Raw genomic sequence first — 19370 nt, forward strand, 5'->3', positions numbered from 1 at the left:
ATCAATATAACAAATATAATAAAAGTTCTTATCATTTTCAATAACATCAACCATATAGCATTCTTAAAAATAATTATTTAAGGGTATAATCCATATATTATGAAAAATTCAGTCTAAAAAAATCTTGTGTTCCTATATTTTACTAGATATCAATTAAAAAATTAGTTAAATTTCATTAAAATAGGAGCAATTTCACAACTGTAGGAAGAACAATCCACGATAGTAGAACAACATTGAACATTATAAAAAGATCTTATTTTGACGAATGTGCATAGACCAAAATGAAAAAGTAAGACGTCCATGTTCTTCAAAAATCAGAATAAATATACACCTCAGAAAATGGTGGTTCTACAAAAGTTTTCAAGTATAGTGCTGCTATATGCAGCGAAAAAGTTTATCACGAATTGTCTCACGAATCCCTTAATATAAGTAATTGAGCCAAAACAGTTTTAATTATTTAATAGCGGAATTCATGGCAATCAGGATGGTAAAAGAATAGAGGGAAAAGTACAATATTGGGGGACTAAGCCAATACCCAATTAGACAACAAAGACAAAAAAGCAAAGTCACTTCCTAAGTAGCCTTAGAAGTCATTAACCACAATAAAAATGCTACTAAACAAACTAACATAATAGACCTTGAAGTCCTTTTCTAAAACAAACTAGTGGGACACCCGTGCACGGATGCACGGGTTGTGCGTTGTGCTTTGTTTATAGTAAGTCGGAACTATGTTAAATTTAAGTAATATTTTTATACGTCTCTATTATTCTATCACTCATTTTTCACCTTAAGTCACAAATATTGTTTTGTTTTTAAAATAATTTTCTTATTCGATAAGAACAACAAAATTGTTAAAATATACTTTAAAAAATAAAGAATAAAGTTATTATAAGAAAAAAGAACTACTCTAAACCTTTAAATACCCCTTCCTCTCTTTATATAAAGAAATGAAGTCTTGTACATTGCCAACATAGACTTACCACTCATTTTTGAAATTTAATATCGCAGTTGTAGGAAGTATGACCAATGTTGCTTGACGGCCAAAGACTGTGAACAATAAAATGACATGGTGACCATGCACATTTCCATCCAGTATGTTGCCGTGGCCATTGTAACATTAGAACGAAAACATTTTAGGGACAATTATATATTCTTTAGTAGAAATATAAGTGGCCACTAAAATGTTCAAAATCCAGCGACAAATACAATGACCACCAGCCACATGCAGGATGTCAATGTGTACGAGAGCGAGGAGAAAAAACACTAAGGACATTAATTATGGATAACTAATGTTTTTTTTTGTGTGCAAGATGAATAAAATGCTTTGCTTCCTATTTATAGCCACATGATTCCAATGCTAACACAATATTAGGTAGGAGTTAGTTTATGCACACTTTTTTCCCTTTCGAATAGCTGCATACTTTCATTTTGTTTGTTCACAAAGATGTGCTGATTAGATATGCCAACCCCATTGAGACACATTGTGTCAAAGTATTACTTTTTTTTTAACGTTCAATTTATAAGGCTCTTGCTTATTTTAAGATACAAATGAATGTAACTTAGCTACAATTTTTCTCCACATTTAGAATGTTAAAGAGTCTTCCTTACTACTTTTTTTTTGGTACAACAGTTTCTTTACTCTCATTCGATTTGGCTATGTGTACAAATGATTAGGAACTCCACTTTTCACATATAAAACCGTTTTTTATTAAGGTATAAGTTAAAGAGCGAAAAAAGGAATTAAGAAATAAATTTTGTATGAAAAAAATTAATATTTAAACTTTTAAAACATTGAAAACGTAATTTTTTAAGAAAATACTTCTATCTTAACCTTCTTACAAGTAAGCATTTCTTTATAAAATTAATGGATATTGAAACATTTAAATGTAAGAATTTGTTTACACCTAAAAATAATTATCATATTGACCAATCAGCAAATATAAAATGTAAGAATGAATGAGTTTCCCCACAGCCGATATAAGTTTTTCTCAAGGCTAATAAAAAAGTATGAGTCTATGCAAACTCAGTAGAAAGATGGCAGAGGGTTTGCTAATATCGGGTTTATACTAATTGTTGCTAAAAAACATATTATGGGTAATTTTTCCTATAATTAATTGATCCATTGGATCGTGAGTCGTTCATGATTTTAAGATATTGTTTACTAACTTTTACAGAAAACGTTGCCTATAATTGATTGTCGCAAATAAAAAGGTTAGTACCTGAATACATGACATCCACACAACGCAGCACAAGCGGTTACATATTTTAGTTTCAATTTCATTTTGAAGGGTTAAATAAAATTGTACGATTGTACCCAAAAAAAAAAAAACTTGTACGAAACACCAAGAAATAATTGAATTGACTTTATTTGTGTCAATTGTCATGTTCGTCATAACTTCAAATTTGATGTAAGAGTTGCATTATGGAATCCAACTACAAATGAATTCAAGGTCATTTCTCGAAGTCTAGTTAGGTTTCTACCGGTTTGCTGCAAATGCTGGTCATGATGTGATTATTTTTTACGCATACGGTCATGTTCATGAATTTGGCTATATAAGGTGCTTTATCTTGTAAAGTTTCCAGCCCCCCAATTTTTTATGGACAGCGGTTATGTGTCATTTAAACGAAACTTGATTCTGTTGTGCCTACTTCTTATGGGTGTATGATTCATGTTATTGAGATATGACCTTTTTTATCAACTTTTTTTTTACCCTATATCCTTATGCAAACTGATCTGGTTTCAATATCATTTACAAATCTTTTGCCATTATCAACAAACTTTTTTCTTTGATAAAAAAATACCTTTAAACAAACTTGACTATAATTTTGAAAAATCAAATTCAATTTAACAATTATTATATATGTATTTTAAGAAAAGATTTTGAGTTAGTCCATAAAATAAAGTTTTAAGGTTAGAAACAAAATGCTATTGTTATCATTGAATGATATAAATTTTGTTACAATTATAAGTCACAACTCACAAACTTCTATGCCTATATATCCAAAGCAACTAGATAATTAATTAATTCAAATACATCCAAAATTATACGAAAAAGCATATTGTTTATAATCTATCAACCTTAACCCATTATAAAAAAGATACTTAAACACTAATAAAACATAATTTTTGGTATGTTTGAAAATTTAGATTAATTAACTTCCTCAATTCTTTCTCTCTCTCTCTTCTCCCCTTCCTAAATTATTCGTCATAACCTTTCTTCTTTTTATCTCTTGAAAAGGAGTGATGTAGGATCAATTTTGATCCAAATCACCCCTCCATAATTGTTTTTCCTTAAGTCATAGTTAAATAAGTATATCCACATATATTTTCAGTTTTTTTTTCGTTTGTTTTTGTGATTTCATGGTCTTTCCACAACTCTATTTATTTTGATTTCCCACCTTTGTGTGTTGTGGTTCAATTTTCCGGTCTTAGTGTAGTGTTTATTTGATTCAAATTGAGAGATTAGTTTTGAGCAAGTGCAAATTCAATCAATGACTTTGGCGTCGTCAACGTTGCATATCCGGAGACATGAATATTCTTCCGGAGACTTTAATATAGTCATATTTGTATGCATAGATACTGTGTCGTTTTATGCTTTATGCTATTAACATGGATGTTGTTAGTTTGTTAACATATTCATCCTTTTTATTTTTAGCGACTTTGAATTTGTTTTGTATCGATGTACTGATGAAAGTTTTAGTGTTTAGCCATAGATCAATAGATACAAGTTATAGCATATCATCACAAATAAAGAAGAAAGAAAAATTGTGTACCTTTTGAATTAGGTTGACGAAGGATAACCGCCGACAAATATGAGAGGGGTGACTACCCTCATTCTGTGTAGCTTTAGGTTTTCACAATGTGTTCAGAATAATTAACTGTCTAATGGGATGACGTTTAAGTAGCTAAACGGCTGAGGGCAGGGACCTCTCATTGGGCTTATCTAAATGGTCCAACCCATCACGGTCCATTTAGTAACAATAGCCCAATCACTCAAATTCATCATATAATTAGTGCTTAGCACAATAGACCATAATTTATATTTTAAGATTAACTTGTAATAATTGATTATTGTCAATCCATAATTGATTAATTAAATAATTAATCCAACATGTACTCTATCAATTTGAATAAATAAATATCGTTTAATTTTGTAAAAAAAATAAACAATACATAATTTTGGTGTGACATTTTCTTTTCCAATTTGACCCTTTATGTGCGCTCGAGTGTGCTTGTATATATATAGATATATTATTTACAACTAGTTTAGAGACCCGGCGTTGCTCGGGTTAGATATTAAATAAGTTTGTATGAACGAATACACATGTAAGTATATTAATTGAATTTATTTATATAATATCTTAAAAATAATATCTTAAAAATAAATATATATGGTGAGATGAATAACTGGGTAGTATAAAATGGTTAAGATTTTTTTTTTTTAGAGAAACATGGTTTAGAGTTTGCTATATATAGTCGAGTTTGTATGGAAATTAGGGTATTCTGTTTCTAAACGTATTAAATAAGTGTACAACAACTTGTCAAAAAAAAGAGTCTAAAGAAACAATAGATATATACAAACGATGACTCAACAGGATATGAATGAAACTCATCAGTGGGGAGAAATATTAGGGATTACTACATTATAGAGGAATTTTTTATGTTAAATTGGTGCGCTGCATTTTAGATGGAATTTGTTAGGTTAAATTGCTGCTTACCTAATGCAGCATTTGAGAAGGAAATTATTAGGTTAAGTTGCTGCAGACCTAATAAAATTAATAAATAAAGACTGGTGCCATGCATTTTTTTAGTATTAAATAAGTGCACACAATATTTCCTTCAAAAAAAGAAGTGTACAAAATATTGTAAAAAAAAAGGCATGAAATTGATGCGATGCATTTTTTTAGTATTAAATAAGTGTACAAAATATTTCCTTAAAAAAAGTGTACCAAATATTGCCAAAAAAATGCATGAAATTGGTGCGATGCATTTTTTTTAGTATTAAATAAGTGTACAAAATATTGTAAAAATAAAATAAAAACGGAAAGAGGGTAGGAATGAAATTGGTGTGATGCATGTTTTTAGATGAAATTTGTTAGGTTAAATTACTGCTAACCTAATGCAGCATTTGAGAGGGAAATTATTAGGTTAAGTTGCTGCAGACCTAATAAAATTAATAAATAAGGATTGGTGCGATGCATTTGTTTAGTATTAAATAAGTGTACAAAATATTTCCTTCAAAAAAAAGAAGTGTACAAAATACTGTAAAAAAAAAGGCATGAAATTACGCGATGCATTTTTTTAGTATTAAATAAGTGTACAAAATATTTCCTTAAAAAAAAGTGTACCAAATATTGTCAAAAAAAAATGCATGAAATTGGTGCAATGCATTTTTTTAGTATTAAATAAGTGTACAAAATATTGTAAAAAAAAAAAAAGCAAGAGGATAGGAATGAAATTGTGCGATGCATGTTTTTAGATGGAATTTGTTAGGTTAACAAAATTAATAAATCCTTATTTATTAATTTTGTTACGTCTGCAACAATTTAACCTAATTTTTTTCCGCTCATTTGCTTTATTAGGTTTGCAATTATTTAACCTAACAAATTCCATCTGAAAAAATGCATCGCACCAATTTCATTCTATCCTCTTGCCATTTTTTTATACACTTATCCTTATTTATTAATTTTGTTACGTCTGCAGCAATTTAACCTAATTTTTCCTTATTTATTAATTTTGTTAGGTCTGCAACAATTTAACCTAATTTTTTCCCGCTCATTTGCTTTATTAGGTTTGTAATTATTTAACCTAACAAATTTCATCTAAAAAAATGCATCGCGCCAATTTCATTCATATCCTCTTGCCTTTTTTTTAAATTTTATTAGGTCTGCAGCAACTTAACCTAATAATTTCTCTCTAAAATGCTGTATTAGGTTGGCAGCAATTTAACCTAACAAATTTCCTCTAAAATGCAGTAATCCCTAATATTTCTGCTCGCTTTTCATTCCTATCATGTTTTGTCATCGTTTGTGTGTGTGTGTGTGTGTGTGTGTGTGTGTGTGTATATATATATTGTTTCTGTAGACTTTTTTTTTTACAATAATTAATTTAATATTCCTGAATTCCAATAACTTTAAACCAAATATTCTCATACTTCTTTATTTTCATACGTCTTTAAAATTTTATTTTATGGCAAAATATTATACCTTTTAACATATTATTTTATTTATGATGCAGACTATGAATATTATTTTCTACCACTATAAGCTAAGTATTGATAGCTTATTTAGGTGCGAAACTAAAGTCAATATTTGTTGGTTAAAGGATTTTAACCATTAATATGTTATGTTGTTTAATGAATTTTATTTATGAATTTAAATTATTTCAACCTAATATATTTATGTTTGCCCGAACTCAAAAATTTGCTTATAATAATTAACCCGGGCAACGCCGGGTATTTAGACTAGTAAGGATTTAATCATTTGTTAATTAAATTATTAAATCTTTTTCTTTCAAAAAAAATTAAATAATTAAATCTTTTAAATATTTATACTACAAAAAGATCAAGTTTTAGTATAATTTTTTTATTTCAATTTTATCTTTTACTTAAAATTGTTTTATAACATTATCTTACTTTACAAATCAAATAAATCAATTTCATAATCAAATGATATCTCATAACTTCTACTATTTTTATCAAGAAAAAGTGGGTGGGTGAACAAGCATAACATAACATGCATCTTGTGCTAAAAAAACAAAATTTCAGATTAATCGCAGAAAACACTTATATAGCGGAAACGGTTATATATGTTTGTTTCAATTTGAAGGTTATATAAACTTGAACGGATACACCAAAAAATTTAGTATCTTTTTCTAGGTTTCGCGTAAGTGTGCCTTTTCACACTCTCATTCTTCCGTCGCTGGTTAGTTACTCAGGCTACCAATTGCAATCAAAGCTCGTCTCTTCCATTTGCGGCCATCAGAGATGGAGAAGAAATATGTGACTGCGACGCAAGAAAAGGTTGGTACCTATATACATGATGATATTACCTTCTCAATTCTATCAAAATTACCGATTAAATCTTTGAAGCGATTCGGATGCGTACGTAAATCATGGTCACTTCTATTTGAAAATCCTTTTTTCATGAACATGGTCCGTAACAATATCTTATCTGACGACCCTTCTTATCACCATAATGTATCGCTCATGCTAATGCGTGGTTGTCCAGACAAAGACTTGTTTATGGGAGTTTTGTATTCCTTTTCTGGCGAGAAATTTGAAAATAAAGCGAAATTAAATCTACCAAATCCATTTCAAGAAGGAAGTGAAACTCCTTATCGTCTCCACCATTTTGATATTTTAGATTTGGGCGGTTTTAATGACTTTATTTGTGTCAAATGTAATCTTCGTCATAACTACAAACATGATGTAAGATTTGCACTATGGAATCCAACTACAGACGAATTCAAGGTCATTCCTCATAGCTCGAATAGGATTCATCCGTTTGGTGCAAATGCTAGCCATGATGTGATTAATTTTCATTCAAGTAGTTATGTTTGTGGATTTGGCTATGATTCTCGTACAAATGACTATAAGATGATTAATTATGTGATGTTTTTAGCCCCGTTCCCTCATTGTATTGGTTATAAGCCATTGGGAGATACACCTGAACCCTTTTGGAAGATATACAGTCTAAGAAGTAACTCTTGGAGGAAACTTGATATTGTTATGCCTATACCACAATTTTCCTCAACTAAGGACAAGGTGTACATGAATGGAATATGTCATTGGTGTTGTATTATAATGCATTCTGATTCTAAATTTGAATCAAAGTTGGTGTCATTTGATTTGAACAAAGAGGTGTTTTTTACCACACCAATACCCTCAGACATAGATGATGGCTCTTATTTTGAAAAACAATTGGTGGTGTTAAATGGATACATTGCCTTGATCACATATGAAGAACAAATGACTACTTGTAACATATCAATTTTGGGTGAACTAAGTGTAAAAGATTCATGGATTAAACTCTTCATTATTGGGCCGTTGCATTGCGTTGAAGAACCTTTTGGAATGACAAAGGGTAAAATAATCTTCAGAAAGAAAGACAGAAAAATAAATTGGTTTGACTTAAGAACCCAAATGATTGAGGTGCTTGATCTTGAAGGAGAATATTGTGATATAGCACTTTACAAGGAAGACCTTCTTCCAATTGGTGGAATAAATAAGTAATTCCTTTTCTTGTTTTCACCTAGAAATGTGATGATTTATGTTATTGAATATGGCATTGCGTACAAACTGATATGGTTTCAATATCAATTAGAATAATCTTTTGTCTTTAGTTTTATGTAAAAATAGTATCTATGCTTTATGAATAAACTGAATTTGATTCAAGCTTTATGGCTTAGTTCAAAGCAATTAATCTTGTTCACGTCCTCTCTATATAAAGAAATTAGTTATGTTTTTGTTGAGTTATATTCTGATTTTTGTCTTGTGAAATCTCAGGGTTGGCATTTAAACCAACAATTTATCTTAATTCTTGAATCTCCACTTCAATGGTATGTAGTTTTAATGGAAACAAGTCTGAAATGATAATTGATCCCAATCCTGTATATTAATGGCAATAACCTCATTAGCCGCTATATATTTGCGTATCTTTCATATATAGTAACTTGTCAATTAAGTTAATTTATAATCATTTACAATTTTTTTTTAAGGAATATTTGTTACAACTGTTTGAGTTTGAACATATTTAATCAGATTCATAAAATAAAAAAAAAAACAAAATTTATCAGATTTGTTTTCTATTATAAATAATTTCTTTTTTGGTTACATAAATAAATTCACAGGGTGCAACTTTTTCACTTTGACTCTAGAAATAATACTTGTACGTTTTCGTGAGTTTCAATTTCATTTTGACGGTTATTATCACCAAGAAACATTTGAGTTGTATTTTGTTTTTGGTGAGAGTTTTGAGAATAAATTCAAATTAGATTGGCCAAGGGTGAAGTTAGATTTAGTGTATCTGCTAGTATGATTTTGGTTTTGATATTTTAAGGTATGGTAGTGTTCATGGAACACTTTGTCTGTTTTATGCTTCTGAGTTAATGTTGTATTGTGGAGCCTATCTATTACGGAATTTAAGGTCATTCCTCAATACCCTTTTGATTTTGTACCTACTTGGGAAGCTTCGGCTAATCATTATGGATTTGGTCATGATAGTAATAGAGACGACTATAAAGTGATGTGTCACGTAGTATTTTGTTGTAGAACCGATCATGACCTTGATGCACATCCAAATGAAGATATCTTTTACCACTCCTTAATATTGGAGACATATAATTTAGGAAGTAACTCTTGGAGAAAACATGATGTCAATATGCTTCACACGTCTATGGATTGTGTACAATTCTACATTGATGGATTCTCTAATCGGCTATGTAAAAGTGAAATACATAATGAAGGATATTCGTTGCCATCCGACTAGAACAATGATGTTTTCCTTACAAAACATACTCTTAGATATGGACGATATATTCGAAAAATATTTGGAGAATAACAAGGTGACCTAGCCTTGATGAAAAGAGCAGGATAGTTCTGAATGAAACATGTTATATGAATGTGGATAGTCCAAAATGTAAAAGTAAAACATCCACGTTCTTCAAAACTCAAAATAACTATGCACCTCAGAAACATTGGTTCATTAGGTTGCAGGAACCTCGACTTTGAATCCCAGCACTGTTTGTGTCTATGTTGTCAACTGAGGCAGGACCACACTTCATGATTTGGTGTGTTCAATTGGTATATGTGTGATTTGTGGTTGGTAGCTTTGAAAGTTAAATTGGCATTGTTGATCTAGAGGTGGTTGGTTGAGACATAATGCTGTTAGACCACAATGGCTACAATGTTCGGCCCTCTTGAATCGAAGCTGACCATGATCATCGACTTTATCCCGATAATCATTCATTTCCTCACAAAGAAACACAGGATAACCTACGATTTCATTCTTCTTCCAGTCTCTCCTTTCATTATTTTCTATTTGGTGTATTCGCCTTTCGATTCTATTATGGTTGATTTTTGTGAACTAGGTTTCTCTTTAATTTGGAGTTGTTTGTATGGGATCATTTTTGTTGTTTTTGAATCGAGAATAGATGGGAAGCTAGATCAGTGATTTTGCTTTATGTTTGTCTCTGAAGAAAAATCAGAAATTTTCATTTTAGGCTAAACTTTAAAATTAAATCCCCTGTATTGTCTTGTATTTGTAAAGCATTTAAGTTCTGTCTATTTAATAAAGAAATGCCACATCAAACTTGACATGAAGGTGATTTCAAGAGCAAGAGAATACAAACTGTAGGAATTTTATTTCAATTTTTGTCAATTGTTTGTATATGCTACTAAGTTTATAATGATTGAAATTGTCAATGAATGGAAAATGGACGGGAATACATTTCCAACCAAATATTGTATTGTCCTCCATCTCATGACCTCCGTCTCCGTTCTTCTTCAGATTTCCCTCCGTCTCGTTGATCTCCCCATATTTTGAGTTATGCTTCAAATTTATGCAATTGAATAAAGATTTTGTATTGTTGCAATTCTAATTTTCTTTTACCATTCTCACTTCATTGGAGATTTTATTTTGTCGCTTCTGATTTGTGCTTTTTGAATTTCAAAGTGAGTTTTGAGTATATTTCATAATAAGATTTGACTCTCTTCATTCGGCAAATTTTACCACAACGGGCAAGACAAGTATAAGGTTGATCACTTTTCTCTTCCGAAAATCAAAACCACTTCCTATCTCATTGCTTGTCATTTATGTAAACTAGATGCTGACTCGTGCAACGTGCGGGAACACTTTAAAGTAAAAAATCTTGGCGAAACTTAATATGTGATGTAAACTTATCATGTAGTACAAAGAATGTTTTGGTGTTTTATCACAGACATGCTATTAGCTAATTAGATGGTGGTACAATCGTGCCTCACAAGGCTTGCACAAATCCAAACATGGAAGACGAGAGTGGCCTGGTTGATATAATGCAGGAGTTTTCTCAGCCGCAATGTGCTGAAGCATATCCAAGTGAAATAAAGACACAAGAAGTTGGCATTCATTTAGGGCAGACATTGATCATGCAGGACAGACGAACTGGAGGTAAATTTCTGTCTTTCACTACAATAAGATTTTTTCGACTAACGTGGAAGAACTATTCTCCAAATTGCAGTCTCAAATGCATCAATACTTACACATGCAAGTTTGAATATTCTCCACAATTTGATAATTTCTCTTGGAAGCTTTCATCCCAGCAACTTCAAGAAGGAAATTGCTAAAATTCCCTTTTATTCTTTTTTTTTTTTTTTTTGCCTTTCTGATTGAGTCTAAACTGCTGCATCTCCTTAAAAATTAACCATAATGGAATGATTGAAGGGATGCAATAAAGTTATCAAGTGTATGAATTTTGCAGGAAGGAGCTCCTTTTGGATCTTGCAAGAACATTTTTATGACAAGTACAGGTCCAGTGACCAACACTGCTGGAAGCTTTACGGGTTTTATGTTCAGTTTTCTATTAGATCAGCTTCACTAGATCATTCTCCAAATTGGTCGCTTTTCCTCTGTCTCTACTTCCTGCTTACTGCGGTTCTGTTTCAATTTCGATGACTGTTATCATATATCATGTGCAAGCTAGGTCAGCCAACCTAGGAGGACTTATCATAAGAAGGGATTCTAGTATGTTAGTGTGTATAATTTATTATTGCCTCAATCTTGAAATGTCATATGGAACTGTTTAGACTAGAAAATTAGATAATCAAAATTTCAGAACAGCAGCGGCTATAACCAAAAATCTAACCTAAGAAGTCATCTGAGGTAGATAGTAACCATAACCAAGACCAAGAATGTATGGCTTTTTGATACAAAAGTTTCATTTGTATTGATTGATCGTCATCTCAATAATATATGTAACGTTTCTCCATTTACAGGTTTTGTTCTAAAACATCATTAGTCAACAATGTAATAAGGATTTTGCAATATTAGCACAAACTAACACGTTTTGAGACACATCAACAACATCATAATTTTGTAATAACTTTACAGTTTCACTTTCTTCATCTTACTTGTGAACTTCACACATAAGAAGAACAAATTGAAATTGAATTGTCACAGTCACTATCAAGTAATAATTTTGTTGTAGTGTCCCAAAAAGTGTTACTGCTTTGTATTAATAGGCACGTATATAAATTCAGGTTTTACGTTTTTTCTATGTACTAGGTACGGTAGGAGCCAGTTTGTGTGCAGTATGCACACACTTTTATCCTTTAAAAGTAGTAGTTGAATGAATGTGCTGCAAAAGTTGAAGCATGAGTTAAACAATGTCGCTTATTAGGTGGGTGGACTTACGAGTGGTTTAGGATTTTGGGAACTCAATGGGGGTTGGCATGTCTAATCAGCACATCTTTGTGAACAAACAAAATGAAAGTATGCAACTACTTCGAAAGGGAAAACAGTGTGCATAAACTAACTCCTACCTAATACTGTGTTAGCATTGGAATCATGTGGCTATAAATAGGAAGCAAAGCATTTTATTCATCTTGCACACACAAAAAACATAAGTTATCCATAATTAATGTCCTTAGTGTTTTTTCTTCTCGTTCTCGTACACATTGACATCCTACAGGTGGCGGGTGGCCATTGTATTTGTCTCTGAATTTTGAACATTTTAAACGGCCACTTATATCTCTACTAAAGAATATATAATTGTCCCTAAAATGTTTTCGTTCTAATGTTACAATGGCCCCTGCAACATGTAGGATGGAAATGTGCATGGTCACCACGTCATTTTATTGTTCACAGTCTTTGGCCGTCAAGCAACAATGGTCACTCCTTACAACTACGATATTAATTTTCAAAAATGAGTGGTAAGTCTTTGTTGGCAATGTACAAGACTTAATTTCATTATATATATATATATATATATATATATATATATATATCTTAATAATATACAAGTGAGCTACATTTTTTAGCATCCTAATCCAATGTGTCAATCTCTCAACCCCCTAATGCCAAATCAGCAAAATGTTTAAGTACAAAAAATGATCAAAATTAGCAATGTGGATCAGAAAAGTACATTTGAAAATCACTTTATATTTAAAAAATCTCATTTTTATTCATTTTGATCATATAAATTTTGAATTGATGGATTTCCCTCCAAGAAACCTCATTTTCGGACCACATATTAAGTAACAAACAAAAAAAATTAAAGCCCAGGCCCAGTTGGTAGTCCAGCCCAATACTCAACCCTCTTCTCTTTTCAGAGACATTAATTGCAAAACCTAAAAAAGTGATGCTTTTTCCTGGACAGCCGCTGGAGATTTCAAAGAAGAACACCAAAATGATAAAGCAAATCAGCTATGGGACAAAACCCTTAATCACCATATCAGATTAAACCAGAACATCTTTCCTCTTTGATTGTTAAATTGCCACCACCAGTCACCGTCGATGGTTTCCCATACACCACAGTTTCCATACAAAGGGTTACAAATCAACGTGTTTCAGTCTACAAACTGGTCGAATCTTTGCGATTTTCGAATTGGTGGATGTGCTGTGAGGATAAGATCAAGGTTAATTTCATCTCACAAGGTAAAAATAATTCACTCTTCTAATTCAAAATTTTCCCTCCACATTGAACCCTAAAATTTAATCTTTTTTATTCCAACATCTAAAACCCTAGCAGGCGCCTATAAAAGGTGCGTTTTGGGTGAAGGAAAAGTCACCCCAGAATTGCTTTGTGTTGACATTGCAATTCTCTTCTCCCCTCTTTTAGTTTACGCTTTTCTGCATTTACATTTTAACTGTTTGAAAAAAATAATTCAAAAACAATTTTCATTCAAGAAAAAAAATGATGTCTAACACATCTGATTTTTCAGCAATTTCTGAGATTTCAACTGAAAAAACATTTTGGAACTTGAAGGGTAAGATCATTAGGCTTTGGCAAGTGTCTGATTTCAATGGAAATAGGATGCCTTTTTCCATTGAACTGGTCATTCTTGATGAGGCTGGTGATAGGATCCACGCCTCAGTCAAGAAGACTCTGATTTACAAGTTTAGGAATGATCTCTTTGAAGGAAAATGCTTTAGTTTTGAAAATATGGGTGTTGCCAACAATGGTGGTGGTTATAGAACCACTAGGCACACCTACAAGCTGAACTTTCAGTTCAGTTCAAAGGTTCAATACCTCCCTACCCTTAAAATCACTAAGTCTCCTTATCAGTTGGTTCCAATCTCTGAAGTTATTGGAGGAACTTATGACACTGATTACTTAGTTGGTAATTTTCGTATTTCCCTTTAGATTTTTTTGTTATCTTTCAATAGTCCAATAGTTTTTATTGTTAGCAATTGTCTATTTAACTATGTATTATTTTTACAATTGTTTTAGACATCATTGGTGTCTTGACTGGTGTTGGAAGTGAGAGGGAGCTTGAGAGGAACGGAAACATGACAAAGCTCAATGTCATTGAACTTGAGGCTGGAGGGTAAGGCAATGTTTTTTTCAACTGCTTGATTTCTTTCTTTATTAGTTTATATATTATTGGTTCTTATTTAACTTGATTATGTTTGAAACAGGTTCAAGATACAATGTACTTTGTTTGGAAGTTATGTAGATGATCTCAACAGCTTCATAGCAAGTGGAGATATCCAAAATGCCATTGTGATCATCCAACTTGCCAAAGCAAAAACATTTCAAGGTTAGGACTATTCGTAACTTGCTCCCCTCTTACAATTTCATTTGATTCCTAGATATTCATATATATTTTATAAGTTGCCAATGCTATTGTGTCCTTTCTTTACTTTGTGAAAAGTCTACTTAATTAATTCCTATATATTCCTTTAGATAAAATACATGTTCAGAACTGTCTTGGATGCACCAAAGTTATTTACAAGCCAACATGTGATGCTGCTGTTAGCATGAGGAATAGGTATAACTTTAGTATTTTGGTTTCTAATTGGGATTTCATGTAATACTTAGTGGAGTATTTTGTTTGACATTTATTTTTGTGTTTTTTTAGGCTGTCTGAGACTGTTGATACCCCATCCCCACTTGGTTTAACCCAGCTGCAACCTGAAGCAAAACTTGACCCTAGAGAAGAGTTTCTGTATGGAACACCCAGGAACACTATGCAGGGGCTCAAAGATGCAACCACTGTGAGTGTTGTGCTTTTTTATTGTTACTAGGCACAGTTTTCATATTAAATCATGATTACTTACTTTGTGCTTCTTTATATGACAGAATGAAGTTTATGTTGTGCTTGGGACCATTAAGAGAATAGTTAACAGGGAAAATTTTTGGTATACTGCATGTGTATGCTCTAAGGCTGTCATACCTGATTCTCAAATGTTCTACTGTGAGAAGTGTGATAAGCATGTGAAGAAAGTATTCTCTAGGTGATCTACTTTACTCTATACCTCTTAGTTAAAGTTTATGTGTTTGACCAAAGACCTTATACACACTATAAATTAATTGTATGTTTCATGCCTGCACTAGGTACTGTTTGAGGGTGAGAGCAATTGATCACACAGATTGTGCTACCTTAGTAATTTTTGACAAAGAAGCAACTGCACTTTTTAACAAGAGCTGTGTTGACATGTTGGCTGAACATGGAGTGGTAAGTCATTGGATGAATAGAGTGTTTCTTTGTATTTTTAAGACCAGCACACTTAAAGGAATCACTAATACATGATTTTTGAATGTATAGGCTATTTCTGATGGTCATCTACCACCTGAAATTGCTGGAATCATTGGCAAAACTTTCCTCTTCAAGGTAGAGACCAAAGCTGATCAAAACCCCAGATTTGAGCAATCATTCCGGGTGAGGAAGATTTGTGCTGTTGATGATATTATCAGCGAGTTCATGAAGAAATGGGAAGTGGAAGAAGCTGCTTTCTTCAAAAACACAATGGTATTTTCTTTTGGTTGTTAAGAGTTGGACACAAATGTTTCCCCAAATTTTTAGCATCCTCTTTATACTATTTTGAATCTTAAAGGTAACGGTTTTCATTCATATATGATGTAGGAAGCTTCTTCCCTAAGTGTTTTGTTGGACAAGGGGAAAACCCCCATGATTGCTGGCTCTACCAATGTCTTGAATCAAGAGGTGAGGCTTAAACCTTTACTGTTTGATAATATCCTATTTTTCCAGAAATAGTTTGGACCTCTAAGTAACTATATGCCAATACCATTTTTTAGGATGAATTTTCCTTATCAGAACCACTTGAGAAGTGCAAGGAAATGCTTTTGGGGGAGGGTTCCGGTGTTGTCAAACAGGTCAGAAGTTCAAATGAGTATATTCTGGTTGTTACTTAGTTTTAGAAATTCTGGATTGCAATATCTGACATTGTTATTTTGATCACAGGATCTGCTGCACAAATTTGCAGGGGCAGATTGTGAACCTGATGTGGTAGAGATAAGCCACATTGGTTCATCTGCTGCTAGCAAGAGGGAATCCCCTAACAAAGATGAAGATGACATGAACATCCCTCTGAAGCTAATTAAGAAAAAAATCAAGATTGAGAAGCCTTAGAGTGATGTGTCTGTCTTTCTATTCTGATGATGTCTCATTTTGATGAACTTATTAATTATTATGAATGCCAGTCTCCTCTGAGCTTGGTTTGTATAATTCATTTGGGAGAACTGTAATATTTTGGTACTAAGTAGTTGATTGATATGGAAGATCAGTTTATTTTGCTGCATTCCTGGGCTGTAACATACTTAATTGAACCCATGTTTATCTAATCTATGTTTTGTATTCTTATTTTGATTGTTTCCTCTTATGTAACTTAGTGTGACATATTAGATATTATAGCTTTCATATACATATCAAACTACAAAGGTAATATTGTTTTGTTTTATCCAACTTATTCAAGCATATTCAACAATTATTAAGTTTGCACTGATTCATTTCTGTTTCTTAACATAGGTTTTTATTGCACGATGCTGATTGGCTGGAAAGAAGGTTAACAAGATGGATCTATGATGTTAATAGCAGCGATGAAGACAAGGAGCTATGAAAAGCAATGGGAATGTCTGCAGCATTATGCCATATACATAGTGATCAAAAAAGTATTAGAAATCTGAAAGCTTATGTGTTCTTTACAATTAGAACTATTACTTATGAATCCATTTCAATGATATTGTCATTTTATATCAGTTTTAATCGATGTATATTATAAAACATTTACATGTTATTCCATTGTAAAGTGAACAACCTACTTTTGTTAATCTCACTGCATGGCACTTCAGAACTATGATAACAATTTCAAGATTGAACTTAGTTCTTTTTAGAAACTTAGTTTAGATTGCTTATTATATTTCAAAAAGCTAAGAGAAAAAAATGGTCAAACACTCTAAAGAAAACATATGTTACGGCAATTGATATTTATTTTTTTTATTATCATACTAGGAAAAAAAAATTCTTAAGGAGAAATATAGATGGATAAATGTAAGTTACAAGAAAAATTTAAACTAGGGGACCAATTCAATTAAGTTCCATTTTTATCTGGTAATTATATGGATATGTGGGCCAAATATTAACGTGTCGTGTATGTGCCTCACTAAGTATTGTCCAGATAAAAAATCAACTTATGCTCTAACCAAAAAAAAGAAAAAAAAAATCAACTTATGCAATTAATACCCATTAGTCGGTCTTAAAATACATTAGATACAATTTAATGTGATTCCATGAATGACCCCACCATTATGCCATTTACCACAATAACCATATAGTGACCTCATAACATCAGAAGTAAAACTCCTTAAAAAAAAAAAACATTAGAAGTAAAAACTATACTCTCGCGTCCGCTGCTGAAACAAGGGGAACACCATGGAAGGTGAACTTAGAAGGTACGATCTGTTCTTGCATGTCATCACCCAATTGCTTTTTAATCTTCTATGCAAACACAATTGTTCTTCTCACATGCAAATTTCTGTTCCACACGAAACTGGGTCAAGTCCAACGGTTGATTTTTAACAAATTTATCTTCATCGTTGTTTTTCGTCTGCCTGTCACCAGGTTAAATGGGGTGTTTACTTCGCTGATTGACAACCCTTTACCTGAATACTATGTTTTAATTTTTAGATATGCATAATGTCTAATTTGCTTCAAGGGTGTTGCTATTGTAGATTAAACCATGGACAAAAGTTTCAATTGTATCATTTTAATTAGAGTTCAAATTAACGATTGGACTCCCATATTAAGTTAGCGTGTCAGTTGTCTTGCTCAAATTATGAGCGCTAAATTACAGACTAGAATTGATGTGAGCAAGGAGTTTTTCAATCGGAATTGTAATCGTCTTGAATGGTTTAAAAATGGATTACTCCGTGATTGTTTCGGAAACAACTGTGTGGTCACTCTTGGAAGAGATGCGCAAGATATCTTCATGACAAATGATACGATGGCTTCTAAGGTATCTGATTAAAAAAGACCCACTAGGTTGAGGATGGAATTCATCGGGCCGAAGAATAGGTTTCGAGTCATATTCTAGGCGACTTTCATGAAGAGGTAATAAACGGCAAGCATAAAGAAGAGGTTATTGTGCTCACAGAAAGAACTCGATACACAATTTGACTGTTACCACAACGAGAAGAATGTCACGGAAGCAATGGCGAGGACTCAACAGTCTCAAGTCATGGTGAGGTTAGTTTTAATTTCATTTTTTTTTCATGTCTTGATGAATCTTACGAAATTAGAGAATAACATTGCAAAAGTCTTTTTTTTTTTTATTTTAGCACTTCCCAAATAGGGTGTCAAGGGCTGTTCTGAAGGGGGAGATAGATGAAATTATCCTCCAGGATGTGGGAAGCCGCATAGCATATAATTGTCGGTTAATCACTTCAAATAGAGATGACCATGAATTGATTCCCCGGTCCAATGTTCTTTAATGTGTTGCGTATGCTCAAGAACATCATATATTTGGTTTTGGCGGTTGGACAAATGTTTTGTAGACAAGATTTTTTTTCTTCCTTGAATGTAAAACTTGGCTGGGTTATCAGATTATTGTATTTGTCAGAGTATGTTCTTGAATATGTCGCCATTGACAATGTTAGTAGTTTGAACTATGTAAAGTCTTGCTGGTGACTACTTTTGTACTCTTCTACCTTTTAAATATTTATGTTGATCTTAATATTAAGTATTGTGTTCTAATGCAACCACTATGGTTAGGAATGTTGTGCTTGAAATAAGATAATCAGAAGAATATACTTCTCATCAATATTTTAGGAGGAACATATTTTATTTAATCTATTCCTCTTAGTTTATATTGGTACCATAATTTGTTATGTTTAGGTTGACTCAATGCAACAGACAATAAAGCCAATAACCTGC

The 19370-nt window shown here is 32.1% G+C and overlaps 2 protein-coding genes and 1 long non-coding RNA gene across 4 annotated transcripts; all 3 read left to right on the forward strand.

The window, feature by feature from the left end:
- Window positions 1-6181: 6181 nt before the first annotated feature.
- LOC146925123 (F-box only protein 8-like) lies at window positions 6182-8659 on the forward strand. Its single transcript, XM_085710991.1, has one exon. The coding sequence runs from the start codon at window positions 6987-6989 to the stop codon at window positions 8232-8234; it is 1248 nt and encodes a 415-aa protein (XP_085567117.1). The 5' UTR covers window positions 6182-6986; the 3' UTR covers window positions 8235-8659.
- Window positions 8660-8976: 317 nt separating this feature from the next.
- LOC146925124 (uncharacterized) lies at window positions 8977-11965 on the forward strand. The gene is made up of 2 exons (XR_015011015.1): window positions 8977-11148; window positions 11459-11965. It is a non-coding gene; the product is annotated as an uncharacterized LOC146925124 (long non-coding RNA).
- Window positions 11966-13348: 1383 nt separating this feature from the next.
- LOC146925125 (uncharacterized) lies at window positions 13349-16799 on the forward strand. 2 transcript variants are annotated; one of them, XM_085710088.1, is made up of 11 exons: window positions 13349-13632; window positions 14429-14525; window positions 14617-14738; window positions 14885-14969; window positions 15060-15195; window positions 15281-15435; window positions 15536-15656; window positions 15747-15950; window positions 16065-16145; window positions 16238-16315; window positions 16404-16799. In XM_085710088.1, the coding sequence occupies exons 1-11, from the start codon at window positions 13590-13592 to the stop codon at window positions 16569-16571; spliced, it is 1290 nt and encodes a 429-aa protein (XP_085566214.1). In that variant the 5' UTR covers window positions 13349-13589; the 3' UTR covers window positions 16572-16799. The 2 variants fall into 2 exon arrangements, with proteins under 2 accessions (XP_085566214.1, XP_085566213.1); XM_085710087.1 differs by lacking the exon at window positions 13349-13632 and adding an exon at window positions 13791-14318.
- Window positions 16800-19370: the final 2571 nt, after the last annotated feature.

Source organism: Medicago sativa, chromosome 5 (genome assembly GCF_051527215.1).
Source record: "Medicago sativa cultivar Bolivia chromosome 5, Bolivia_mono, whole genome shotgun sequence".
Classification (NCBI taxonomy): domain Eukaryota; kingdom Viridiplantae; phylum Streptophyta; class Magnoliopsida; order Fabales; family Fabaceae; genus Medicago; species Medicago sativa.